Here is a 14624-nt window from a genome sequence, read left to right as displayed (position 1 = left end):
TCCCTTAATTTTGGGATTAAAGCAAGGATGTCTGCTCTCATCACTTCTATTCAACATGTTACTGGTGGCTCGAGCCAGCACAATAAAGTAAGGAAAAGAAAGAAAAGGCATACAGATTACGAAGGACCAAATAAAACTGGTGACTGAAAGAGTAGTGATCTACACTGATAGTCCCACAGCCCAGGTCTGCTGTATGTCCTAAAAAACTAAGACCTAAGATTGAAAATTCCCCTCTTAGAATGACACAAACCTACAGTGATCAGCTGTAATATGATTGCCATATATAGTAATTTCACAGCTCCACATGTGAAATACTTCAACCTAACATCCAATCACAGTTAATAAGAAATCTTTTCAAATGACTAGCATTAACTCCCATTTAGTAAAGTAGTCTTCACTATCTCACTACAATCTAGAAGAGGGCACTGGGCTCTAACATAAATATTTTAAGAGGCTGAACAGGCAATGAGTTTACAGACTGCCTTTTCAACAAAAAAATACAACAATATTGTCTTTAAAAATTGCCTCCTTGGAAGAAAAATCTAAGATTACTACACTGGGCTAAGAACTTTTAGAATTCCTCTTTCTTAAGTATTTCAAAAGCCAGATCATGAGCTATACATTCACTCTCTGTTCTTCTAAAACACACACACACAAATCAATTTCTAACTGAAATCATAACTATTAGTGTAAATGCCCTCCAGCCCAAGACCACCAGGAACACATCTGTAGTTGAACAAGGTGGGTTTATTACTTGTTCTACTGAGGGAGAACACACACAATGGGGAACCATGGAGTGTCTCTCAGAGGGTATTCAAAAGAACTATTGTAGAATTTGGGCTTTAGTTGCGTGATTTAGGGAAGAAGTTAATCTAAGGAAAATAATCTAAGGAAGCAGAGGTCTGCTCTCAATTGGATGCTGTCCGAAAGTGAGGGTATTTCTACAATTGGATATCTCAATAAAAGGAGGCTAGAATGAGGATAAAGCTGTAACTAGTTAAAAAAAAAGTCGCAGTGACTCATTTAGGCCAAAAGAGGGTGTTTGGGATTTTCTAAGTGGTAGAGTTTGTGTTTAGAGAAAATTATGAAGTGGCCTTGCTCTGTCTCATTGTTAACAGTCTTGGAGTAACCTAGCTCGAGTCTGGTATTCTGTGAGATTGTTTGAATAACATGGCCTAACTGGGGGGTGTCAGGCTAGCTTCTGAATGTCAAAGGCTGCCTTTTTTCCCCTTTCTCATTAGTTTAAAAACCCAATGTCAAATTAGGCTCCAAAAAACCTTTAGATGGTCACTATTAAAATTAAATCTACCTTTAAAGAGCAAAAATGCTGTATTTAAGTAGTTGTCACCAGTAACTACGAAACAGGAATCCTAGACATTTCATTCAACAAAAGGCAAAACCGTTTGTCTTTTCTAGTATGTCTGTTTGAAAGCTGCCTCAACATTTTTTGTGCTGTCTGACCCATGATACGTTTGAACTATAACATACCTTAAAGCTATAACTTTAGAAGCTTTAAATCTTATCATTTATTTTTACAAAACGCTTCTGAATTATTTTTTCAAATTCTTTGACTACCATCTCAATTGATAGTTGTGACAAATAAGAAAGGTAGGTTTTGGCAACATCACTGGCTTATCTAAACAGAGCTATTATCCAGCTAATTATATTTCTCACCAGTGGAGAGTCTGAGGAAGGAACAATCTTGAGTTTTGTACCGTGTTCTTTGATCTCATTCATCAGTTCAGTAAGAATGTAAGACTGTGCCAAATTCTGAAAGAAAACAAAAGCAACATGTTTTGATTCAGTTATAATATGCCTCTGATTTTACAGAATAAATACTCTCCCAAAGCTTCAAATGTCATCTGGTCTAGCAAAAATATTTTTAAGTTTTAGAAAATTTAACTGAATGCATTTTACATTTAATAAGCGTCACTACTACTGACAGAGCCATGGTAAAATACAGAGATCTTTCAGAAGCACTGTGGAAAAAGAAGGTGTATGTATGTGTATGACAATGGCTAAAGATAGCTTAACCAATCAAAAAGAAAACAGACAGACTTCTAGACGAACATTTAGCAGTCATGTGACAGTCCACAGGCGTGCCAATAAACACAAATTAATTAATATAATTTTAATATATTATTTTAATTTTAATATAATATAATATTAATTACATTTTACAAAGTTTTCTCATGGCTCTTACCTGCATGACTGCATTAAAAAAGCAAGTATTTCCTAAATTTGTAATTCCTTTTACAGATGTTACACTGCTGTCTTTTCTTCCCTTTTTATCACCTGTTTCACATTTTTCTTCATAAAGTTTTATGATTCTAGAAAATGCATCTAAGTTAGAGAAAACATAATGGACACGAGATTTAAAATTAAATACATATCATTTGACATAATTTAAATGTATTATTTAAAATTAAATAAGATTTTCCTCTGAATCAATGTTCCTGAAGGGCAAGAATACAAACGCAAAGAAGCATCTCCTGTTTTGTATCCTACTGCTAAAGCAGTTAATTTTAATTCATCTTAATATACACATCCGTACCTCAGACCACACTGTAGAATAAATTCCAGATGAATTTAAAAATAAAATATTTTAGGGGCTTCCCTGGTGGCGCAGTGGTTGGGAGTCCGCCTGCCGATGTGGGGGACACGGGTTCGTGCCCCGGTCCGGGAGGATCCCACATGCAGCGGAGCGGCTGGGCCCGTGAGCCATGGCCGCTGAGCCTGTGCGTCCGGAGCCTGTGCTCCACAGCGGGAGAGGCCACAACAGTGAGAGGCCCGTGTACCGCAAAAAAATAAATAAATAAATAAAATAAAATATTTTAAAATGAAGTTAAAAAAAAGTAGGAAGGACCAGATCTTGGTTTCTAAACACCATTCCCACTAAAAGGAATGAAGACCCCTTGAAGGAAAGGCTGATTCTAAACCTGGGGCAGCAAAAGAGGCAAATGAGCCTATAACATTTTTGTTATGCCAGAAAATAAGGAAGTGCTCAAAAAAAACACAAAGGTACATCAAAACACACAGGCGTCATTTTAAACAGGTTCCCAGTGGTCCAATCTGGAACAATTTGAATATCAAAATAAAGAAGGGTACTGATAAAATTATTATTCACTGAACAAAATGAGAATGAGTCTGCCCTGATAATAGATTTTTAAAATGAGGATAAAAGAAAAAAAGTTTTCCTTACAAGAGAATGCCAACTAATAGAAAGAAGATCTTCCCAGACCAGGGCTCGAACCCATGTCCCCTGCATTGGCAGGTGGATTCTTAACCACTGCGCCACCAGGGAAGCCCTCACACGGTTTTCATAAGGATTAAATGAGCTAAATGTTTTTAAAATACATTTATTTATTTATTTTTAAATTTTTGGCTGCATTGGGTCTTCGTTGCTGCATGCGGGCTTTCTCTAGTTGTGGCGAGCGGGGGCTACTCTTCGCTGCAGTGCGTGGGCTCCTCATTGCGGTGGCTTCTCTTCTTGTGGAGCATGGGCTCTAGACACACAGGCTTCAGTAGTTTTGGCACGTGGGCTCAGTAGTTGTGGCTCACAGGCTCTAGAGCACAGGCTCAATAGTTGTGGTGCACGGGCTTAACTGCTCTGAGGCATGTGGGATCTTCCCAGACCAGGGCTCAAACCTGTGTCCCCTGCATTGGCAGGTGGATTCTTAACCACTGTGCCACCAGGGAAGGCCCTAATGAGTTAAATTTGCTTTGCAAAGCACCTGGCATGCTAAGCACTATTTAAGAGTGTGAAAAACAGCCCAGAGAGGCCCCCGAAATTATTTGTGCCAAAATCCGTATCTTCATGAACTATCCTTCATGTCCTCTGTTTATCTGCTCTCACTTTTCTCTCTTTAATCATTTCCTATATTTTCTGGGGGTGTTCCCCTCAAGTTTATCTCATTTCTAACTGGATTTTCTGAATTGCTAATATGAGTTTTGCCTTTTACATTGACTTTGTGGTTTTCATGATCGTGGCTTTTCTTTCTGACACGTGGAAACCTCTCATTGAGAGAAATAAATTGGTGGTTTCTCAGATGTTTCTTTCATTAAGCAAATCTATTACAAGGAAAAAGATTTTCTTTCAACTCTTAACTTTTATCCTGTGATGCAATATTTTATCATAAACTCTATTACCTGTTTTTCCCCTTTATTCCTGTTTGTTTATTCTTTAAACATTATTGGTTGTTACTGGATATCTGTTGTCTAGATAATGAAGAGCTGTTTTTAACGCCCAACCCTAGAATTCTGAGTTAACAGAGAAAAGAACTAGCAAAATAGATCTCTTCTCCTATCCTCCAGATATTAAAATAAGTGATAAAAATTAAACCCCATTACAGAGCTTGGGGACAAAGGCTGGTACAATCAATGGAGAAGGTCACTGAGGTGCAGAGTCCAGGCACAGAAAAAAGGAAAAGCAGGAAAAGGCCAGACAGTATTCAAACCTACAAGGGAATGTAAAAGCAAATGAAAAAAGCCAGCCAGTGCGTAAGAAGCACTACACAAACAAGAGGAAGCCCCATACAGATCCTGGCTGGGTTTGCAAACAAGAGCAATCCACCTCTTAATTATATCTGAGATTCTAACTAAAGCCCAGAATTAGCCGGTTTCAGGCTCACATTATAGCTGTTGCCACTAGATGGTTTCACAGTGATTTTTAAGAGATTTAAGATGAAAGAGTAATTAAATCCAAGCAGCGCTCCATCTTTTGGGGCAAGGCTGTTACTCTGATTTTACGTTAACAAAACTCAGTTTCCAACAGGTTAAGTGATTTGCCCAAAGGTATAATGATAATCTTTTGATTATAAATCTGTTGTCATTTTGCCAGGTAATTTCTCTTCAGTGATTCATGCACAATGAGAAGAATTACAAAAACTAGCAGGAAAGATTCTTACAGATTTGAGTATATGCAACCACAAACAAACATGCCTTCTCAAAAGTATTTCCTTTCGTTAACATCCTTAATAAATGTTGCCATAATATTTTTTAGCTTATTAATATGAAAACAGAGTGGTTGGGGAAAATAAACTATATAGATTATATTAACTATATATAAATATATAATATATATCATAAATATATATTTATTATTCACTTGGAAAAATACTTCCAGAAATAAATTATATTTTAGTCTTATAAGCCCAAATAGCATTTTTTAAACCATAATATGCAAATGATTTATGTATCTGTGTACCACATTTACCCATCAGTTTTCAAAACATCTGGGATAGCATCCTAAAGTAAACAATGTTCATAAGACCATCTGGTCAAAACTGCAGGCAAAAAAAAGCGTAAGCATATGGAAAAACAGATTTTACCCTTCCCTTCAGCAGTAAGGGATGACAAATGTCAAACCTAGATATATCCACGCTTCACTGTGCGATGCTTTTCAGCACCACCTGGCTCTCCATGCATATAGCCACCAAATATGGACAGCACTGCCAGAAAGAACATATCCACGGGGCAATGGCAATAAAAATAGTTTATTTCATGGTTAAATAGCCACTTCACACAAGTGGCAAGAGTCTGTTTGTTGACTTTTACATTTATTAAGTCTGTAAGAATATGCTCAAAATTAATTAGGCTATTAGACTTGAATATTAAATAAATCAGATAATATAACTAGAAAATAGAATGACATTTTCTAAGAACTATTTATATGTATCTTAAAGTGCAATTTTTTCATTTTCTTAATACTAAGTAGCATGTTTATAAAATGTAACAACTCAAATAAAATTGATTTATCAAATGTCCACTGTGTACCAGGTACTATATGAACCACTATCTGTAATTATTTATAACTAATTGCCTATGATTTATGAATAGAGTATAAGGACATATAGTGAACAGCATAGAGATATTAAGCCTTAAATTCATGATAACACCTTGGTAAAACTTTTAGAAACTGAGTATTTATGTACATTTGCTCACTAAGAAACTGTCAGCCGAGAGTTTAAGATTCTAGTTTAAAACAAGCATGTTTGAATCAGTCTCTCAATTATCTGACCTACAAACAGGTATGCATTTTAATAAAATGCAATTTATTATTTCCAATGAAGAATAATTATTGATCATTTTGTCTTTAGAGACAACAAAGCTTTCTCAATATGGCAGTGATTTTAGATCATATTCACTTTAAGAACTCTTCCTTTACAAACACAGAATGAATGCACTAAGGACTGAACTTCAAGATGTTTTGAAGTATGATATAATTAAAAGGACAAAGCTGCTACAGCAATAACAAAAAAGATAAACTATACAAAATTTTGATCATTTGTTGTTTTCCTCAAGTTTTACCTGAACCCATGAAATGCCTGTAATTAAAAAGAATCTTCACAGAATTTCAGGGTTAGAAGGTTATTAATAATATATATCACATATATAAATATAATATATGTAAGATATATTTATAATAAAATATATATATATCATTATCTCACCTTACTTATCTCCTTTATATTACCAACACTGTCATCAGGTATTGCACTTATGTAATAATATAACAGAGACCCCAGAATGCAAAGAACATTAAGAGGAAACTTCAGGCATTCTAGATAAATTTTTTATAGGTCTTTTATATTCCTATCTTTTTATAGGTCTTTTATAGGTCTTATATATCTTTAAGCCTATAATCTGAGTACTCAAAGAGTAGCTGGTTAATTGAGCAGACCTGATGGGCTTTGTACATAACTCAAGTCTCATAAGACAGAAAACTGGCTGAAGCACCAGCAAAGCCAAAATAAAGAGAAGAAAAACACCGTTTCCACACTTGGCTAAGACTAAGGCTATCTAATATCTAAAAAGTAACCTTAAGTATGTCAAATTTTTCTACCATAAAAACGACTCCAACACAAAGATCCTCTAATTACTTTTTTAAACCAAGTTTAAAGATATTAAGTTATAAATTTTAAAAAACCCTGAATGTACCAGAAAACTGTGGGTGAATATCTTTATAAACGTGGAGTACAAAAGACTTTCAAAGCATGACCCCAAAGGCTAAAAAACCATTACAGAAAAGACTGATGGACTTGGCAACAATGACACTAAAAACTTCATTACTGCCCCCCCCAAACCAAACCAAAAAACCTAAAAACTATAAACAAAGTTAAACATGGAAAAACAAGTATTCTTGTCAACTATACCCTTTGTATAATCTTTCTGGAGGCAGCTAAACAACAGTAATCAAAATTTAAGATGTGTTTATAAATTGGCCAGAAATTCCAAAAAATTTAACCTACAGAAACAGAAGAATAAGTACACAGAAATGCTGCTTTGCTCATCTTGGAGAAAACTGAAAACAACCAATAGTGGATTTGTTGCCAAGTAATATTAAATGTCTCTCTTTTCTCAAAGGTATAAATATTTGTGAATTGCCTTGGTTAAACCAGAAACGGAACACTGGTACATCCCAAGTTTCTCACAGGCACGGGAAAAGCAAACTTATTTTGCAGTTTGCTTATTTAAGGAAAAAGTCTGAGAGCATCATCTCCTCTGATAACTTTCCCCACTGTAAAGATGATGATCAAACGAAGGCACACAGCTATGTGTAGGGAGTAGATTTAAACCCAGGTAGTCTGGGTTCAGAATCCACACACTTAACCATTATGATCTGCTATCTGTCTGTATAACGATGGATGATAAGGTTAATACGTGTGACAAGTTAAGACACTAATGAAATGCTAGTAGTGATATGAAAGAAAAGACCACTTCTTTTAAGCAAAAGCTGGATGTAATCAATTGCTGGATGCCTTTGGGGTGTGAATTTACAGTTTGTTTTTGTTTTCTTTGCGGTACGCGGGCCTCTCACTGTTGTGGCCTCTCCCGTTGCAGAGCAACAGGCTCCGGACGCGCAGGCTCAGCGGCCATGGCTCACGGGCCCAGCCGCTCCGCGGCATGTGGGATCTTCCCGGACCGGGGCACGGACACGCGTCCCCTGCATCGGCAGGCGGACTCTCAACCACTGCGCCACCAGGGAAGCCCGAATTTACAGTTTTATTAAAGTTTATAGTAGCCCTTCTCAAAGGGTTCCTCAAAAAAAATTAAGCCCTAATGCCATAGGTACCCACTGTACCCAATTAACTTCTCCCTATATATATCCACAAGTTAGTGCCATTTTGGGGGGGAGCTCAGAAAACAGTCATTCAAGTAACTCTGTGTTCTGTAGTTCGGATGAGGAACCACAGATTTACATCCCTACAGGTAAAACAAATTGTTTTTGAAGTGTTCAACATTTTTTGTCCCTAACCCCTTTTATATATGGAAATAACTATTTTTAGTACTTATTTATGAAAATGCAAATTTCTTAGGCATATGGACTGTCACTTTATAGTAGAACAAAATGTATTACTTTATAAAGAAAAGTCAAAGTATTACATTACAAACTGTTACTGTAAAAGGGTACAATATTATTTATTCTCAGATACATTATTTCAGATCCCAAATGTACCATACTTTCTTATTTCAAAAAGATACAGCAGGGCTTCCCTGGTGGTGCAGTGGTTGAGAGTCCGCCTGCCGATGCAGGGGACGCGTGTCCGTGCCCCGGTCCGGGAAGATCCCACGTGCCGCGGAGCGGCTAGGCCCGTGAGCCATGGCCGCTGAGCCTGCGCGTCCGGAGCCTTTGTTCCGCAACGGGAGAGGCCACAACAGTGAGAGGCGCGCATACCGCAAAAAAAAAAAAAGATACAGCAAACTTATACTTAATAAAACCAAAAGAACCAACATAACAAGTCTTTCTATACCAAGAGCATAAGCTTAATGAATTTAACAGAATATTTTATGCTCTCTTTAAGTTCTTTGAAAATGGCATCCCACCAGTATTAAAATTATGGGCCAAATTTATTGGTTTAGAAAAGAATGTGGGATTATCTATCATCTGTCTAGTTCACACATAGCAAACCAATATTCAATGATATAATTTCAACAGGAATTCCCGTATTCTATAAGTGTTTGTTGAACACTTGCATGACATTTACTAGACTACCAAAGTGAGAAATAAGCCCTTCAGAGAATATTGGCCCACTTTTGTTTTTTTTTGTTGTTGTTGTTTTTGTTTTTGTTTTTTTCTTTTTTGCGGTACGCGGGCCCCTCACCGCTGCGGCCTCTCCCGCTGCGGAGCACAGGCTCCGGATGCGCAGGCTCGGCGGCCATGGCTCACGGGCCCAGCCGCTCCGCGGCATGTGGGATCTTCCCGGACCGGGGCACGAACCCGTGTCCCCTGCATCGGCAGGCGGACTCTCAACCGCTGCGCCACCAGGGAAGCCCCCACTTTTAACAACACATATTTCTGGGTGGGTCTCACAAGAAAGTTTTCTTGCTCTTTTTCAATCTTGTGTTATATGACCTTTTCGTTATATGGGGATTTTATTTGTTGTTTTTAGTTTTCTTGTACATGTTTGAGGGGGAGAGTGTGGAGAGATTTTTTTTTTAAAAGCAAATCCTAGCATCAGATGTGGCATCTACACAGCTGTAAACATTCTTCTGGGAACCAGCACTGGGATTCCCTCAACTGCTTAATGCAATTACCTAAACCAGTCATGTAGTATTAATGTAATTTGCCCATTTCTACAGCTGAAAAGAAGTTTAATCTTTAAAGAGTAAAAAGGAAAAACTTGCTATTCCACTACTTGTCTACTTTGGAACCAACTAAGAATTACCTCATATGTTTGTTCTCAAAATTCCACTAACTCCTAGTTAACCATTAGCCTTAGAAATCTTTATTTGGTCATATAATAAATTGATATTGACATATGAATGGGCAGGTATACATATTAAGGCATTCCTCTGTATCTCCCTCCATAGTACAGCAAGTGATCTTTCTGAAATACAAAACTGATCATCCACTTCTCCTCTTAGAACCTATAAGTGGCTCTTCATTGCCTCCAGGATAAACTCTAAACTTACAAGGCTCTTCAACAGCTGCTTCTACTTACCTCCAGAGTCTCACCTCTCACCACCCCCGCATCATCACAAAACTCAACCCTGCAGCTCTATACAATCCCCTGAACGTATCAGGCTCCCTCATTTATGAGCTATCTCCTCTGCCTGGAGCACACACCCCTTCCCTCTCTGCCTACCTAACATCTAGCTATCCTTCAGATTCCAGCTTAGAAATCTCTTCCTCTCAATAAAACCTTCCTGGATCCTCTAGTCCAGATTAGATACTACTCCGAAGTGCTCTCACAGGCCCCTGTTCTTGCTCCTCACAGCACTATTTAAACAGCAATTATAATTGTGATTTGTCAATATCCCTCACTAACCAAAAGATCAATAATGGCAGGAACTGAGAAATAGATCTCATTCACCACCGTATCTCCAATATCTAGCACAGTGTCTGGCACAAGGTAGAAACTCAAGTATATTAATAGACTGAATGAATAAATAAAATAATTTGATAATATTCAGGGGTGTTTTGGTGAAAATGCCAAGCGTATCTACTTCCTCAGTAAAAACTGCTCACATGCTAGTTCAGTTCAATTCAGCAGTATTTACTACCTAGATATATGAGAATCAAAAAGAATATAGGCCAGGGTACAATCCTCAAGGCATGTACAGTTTTATAAACAAGACACAGATACATATGAAAGCTGAACGCCACAAAATCAAGTGTTAAGATTCTAAAGTATGCTACATAGAAGAAGAGATAAAACAAAGGATTGGGAAAGTGTCACTGAAGTAGGATCTGAGCTGAGCCTTAAGGCAAGAAAGACTGAAGACAGAAACTATAAAGACAGAAATGTGCTAGTTTAGCAGTTCTCAAAGTGTATCTGAAGACAAGCCCCCCCTTTTGGGTGTCCTTAAGCTCCAAGATATTTTCATAATAAGCCCAAGATGTTATTTGGTTTTCTTACTTTTGTTCATTCTCAATTATACAATGCAGTCTTACAGAGGCTACAGGACATGTGATATCAGAACAGACTGAATGCAGAAGTAGATATGAGAATCCAGCTGTTTCTATTAAGCCAGACATTCAAGAGATTTGGAGAAATGTAAAACAATGCCACTCATTAGGTTTGTGTTGTTTTGGAAACCATTATCTTTTCTAAAAATATGTTATTTGTGTTAACATGTAATGGAATTACAGCTATTTTTTCAGTAAATTAATAAATATTCTAATTTTTTATATTTAATTTCTAATATGATAAATATTAATAGATATACCCTACCTAACCAAAGCTCTTTAAGTCCTCAATAATTTTTTAAGAGTCTAAAGGGCTACTGGGAACAAAAGTTGAGATTCACTGAGCAGAGAAGCTGAATTAGATGTATCAGACATGAAATTAGCCCAGGCATCGTATAACTTAAAAACATGTTTAAGGTACAGGCACAGGCTTTCCTCTCAGTAGTTATATTTACTTAATGCAAAATATAAAAAGGCTCCATTTAAATCACTCTCATCCTGCCATCTGAACACAATATATACAGTTTCATAGTCTTTTTGAATTACCATATACAGACATTTCTACAATCGTCACGATTATCATTTAAAATAGCTATATAATCATATCCAGCATTCTTACAAACCTCAATAGCAACTTTCATATTTGATTTGTAAAGTATCTTATAAAAATATTACTACCCCAAAAAACTTACTTCTAAAATACCAAGGGATATTATTTTAAATCAAACTTGCCTGAGAGCTACTGTAACTTGGAACACAAAGATACTAACATTTTGCCCTAGAACTTCTGGAAACCCTGGATTCAGAACTATGTCTCACCCTAACTTTTTTTTCTTGCAGTACGTGGGCTGCTTCACCGCTGTGGTCTACTCCCGCCGCGGAGCACAAGCTCCGGACGCGCAGGCTCAGCAGCCATGGCTCACGGCCTAGCCACTCCGCGGCATGCGGGATCCTCCCTGACCGGGGCACGAACCCACGTCCCCTGCATCAGCAGGCGGACTCCCAACCACTGCGCCACCAGGTAAGCCCTGTCTCACCCTAACTTTAAAGGCTCTACACACTCTCAAACTCTTTCAAGAACCTGTTTCCCCCATTCCAGGTGCTACCCATGGTTGCATAAACACAATTAAAGCTTCCATTGGTGTTTCCTTCCCGGCACCTGAAATGATTTCTTCTCTCCTCTCTACCTACTCAAGTTCATCCTTTAAGGGTCGGCTTGGAAGCCAGCTCCTCCACGATTCCTTTTGAGTTCCTTTCAATTGAACACTGCATCCCGCTTTGAATGTTTGAAGGACTCTGAACATCACTCAAAATACAAACAAATTCTTTTCGACTTACATCATTTTTTAAATCTCACACCTTTTTTAAACTTCTTTAGGAAAGGTCTTATCAATCTCTTTTCCCATGGGAAAGAGGAAGAACGTGCTGAGGAAAATGAGGCTCAGACAAACTGTAATATGCCCCAGGTCACAGAGCTAGTGATTGAAAGAGTCAAATTTGAATGCCAGACTCCCCTGACTCAAAGCCCATGGTTTTTCTCCCATACCATTCCACGCTCCCTACCTTACATCCTTTGTGATAATAAATATTCAAGAAATCTGTAAAACTGAATGGATTCAGACTGGCTTTGTTCTTAACCTCAAGGAACCTGTAACGTAAAAAATCCAGAGAAAATAATTTCTACAGTTGTACTTTTGCCACCCTTGCCATCATACCCCTACATTTCTTCTTTTTTTTTTTAATTTATTTTAATTTTATTTTTGGCTGTGTTGGGTCTTTGTTGCTGCACGTGGGCTTTCTCTAGTTGCGGCGAGCGGGGGCTACTCTTCGTTGCAGTGTGTCGGCTTCTCATTGTAGTGGCTTCTCTTGTCGCAGAGCGTGGGCTCTAAGCGCGTGGGCTTCAGTAGTTGTGGCACATGGGCTCAGTAGTTGTGGCTCACGGGTTCTAGAGCGCAGGCTCAGTAGTTGTGGCACACAGGCTTAGTTGCCCCACGGCATGTGGGATCTTCCTGGACCAGAGCTCGAACCCGTGTCCCCTGCATTGGCAGGCGGATTCTTAACCACTGCGCCACAAGGGAAGCCCCCTACATTTTTTCTTATGGCCAACAAAACTAATGGGCAGCTTTCAGGAGACAGCATTAAGACCAGCCTCTGTTCTATAAGTATTAAATGCCTATAACCACCATATTTTCCAATGAATGAGTGATAAAATTAATCATTTCTTCTGCTGTCCAAGAACCTGAGTTTACCTCCTCTAGTTCCTCCTCCAATGTCTTCATCATTACTGTCTCAGAGCAACAGCTACCAAAAATCATTCTATATTGAGCTACAGAAAATACAGCTGAAAACTATATTTCTACATAATTTTTCAGTTTCTGATGCCACCTACTAAGCAGTTCAATTCCTGCTCTAAAGGCATTTCCAAATTACCATGGCCATTTATTCCCATTCACCTAGTTAATCAAAATCCTGAGGTATGTACTTGATTCCTCCTACTTTCCCTCACTCATTACACCTAGTCCACCCACTCTCCACCAGAACCCCTACTCATCTCTCACCCGCCCTACCACAATAACCTCCTTTTACCTCCTTAAGGATCTCCCCACCTCCAATCTTAACCCACAACAGTCTATTCTCCATTTGGTAGAGTTATCTTTATTTTTAAAAAGATGAAATGACTATTACTCTTCTGCTTAAAACACTTTAATAGCTTCCATTACACTGCCAATAAAATAAAAATTCTTTACCATGGAATTCCTTACAGTATCCTTCATGACCTGCCCACCTACATCTTAACTTTAACCACATTCTGCTTTCTCCCAGCAAACCACACTCCAGCCATATTGGCCTTTCTTGATCACTATGACCATGAGATTATTACTTATCACTGCAATCTGTTCTTTTCCTTTGTAGCACTTATCAAAGTTACATATGTGTTATGTTTCTGTCTGTCTCTCCCACTATGCTCTAAACTTCATGAGGGCAACATAAAAACTATTTTTGCTTTACCACTACATATCAAATAAAGCATAAAGCATGGCATGTGGTAGGCACTTAATATTTTTGAATGAAGAAACTCCTTCCCTATATATTCGTAATTTATATTAATGTGTATTATATACTGCTTATATGTTAGACAACAAAGTACAATATATAATACGTTACTATTGTATAATAAAGGATTTGGCTGTCTTTTGTCCCAGGTTCCTGAGAAGCCCCCTCTAAATCCTTGGATTTCCAGAGTGACAGGAGTGTCTGTTTTACTCATGGTGGACCCCTCAGACCACACTTGATAGTTTATGTTAACAAAGTATTTTTTTTTTTTTTTGCGGTACGCGGGCCTCTCACTGTCGTGGCCTCTCCCGTTGTGGAGCACAGGCTCCGGACGCGCAGGCTCAGCGGCCATGGCTCTCGGGCCCAGCCGCTCCGCGGCATGTGGGATCTTCCCGGACCCGGGCACGAACCCGTGTCCCCTGCATCGGCAGGCGGACTCTCAACCACTGCGCCACCAGGGAAGCCCCAAAGTATTTTTTTAATCATTGTGGGACCTTAGACAATGTATGCGAATGAGATGACTCAGGATGGGAGCCAGCCATGCCAGAAAGACCAAACGTGTGATTAGAGGGTTGGGATCCTGGAGACTGAGTTCCATCATGTGGCCAATGATTCAGTCAGCCATGCCTATGCAATGAAACCCTAATAAAAACGCTAG

The 14624-nt window shown here is 38.4% G+C and overlaps 1 protein-coding gene across 9 annotated transcripts in view; it reads right to left on the bottom strand.

The window, feature by feature from the left end:
- The window catches only part of USP45 (ubiquitin specific peptidase 45), a 64149-nt gene that overhangs the window by 36062 nt on the left and 13463 nt on the right, over positions 1 to 14624 (bottom strand). For all 9 annotated transcript variants that reach the window (XR_003005139.1, XM_024759301.1, XM_024759303.1 and 6 more), the window contains 2 exons: positions 2204 to 2343; positions 1675 to 1770 (listed from right to left, as the gene is read on the bottom strand). Coding sequence is in view for 8 of the 9 variants with exons in the window: in XM_024759301.1 (XP_024615069.1) it covers positions 1675 to 1770; positions 2204 to 2343 (236 nt within the window). In the remaining variant the exon portion in view is untranslated. The remainder of the gene's footprint in view (positions 1 to 1674; positions 1771 to 2203; positions 2344 to 14624) is intronic.

Source organism: Neophocaena asiaeorientalis, unplaced genomic scaffold (genome assembly GCF_003031525.2).
Source record: "Neophocaena asiaeorientalis asiaeorientalis breed wild unplaced genomic scaffold, Neophocaena_asiaeorientalis_V1.1 scaffold505, whole genome shotgun sequence".
Classification (NCBI taxonomy): Eukaryota; Metazoa; Chordata; class Mammalia; order Artiodactyla; family Phocoenidae; genus Neophocaena; species Neophocaena asiaeorientalis.
The sequence above is the reverse complement of the archived record's forward strand: the minus strand, read 5'-3'. Positions and strand labels throughout refer to the sequence as shown.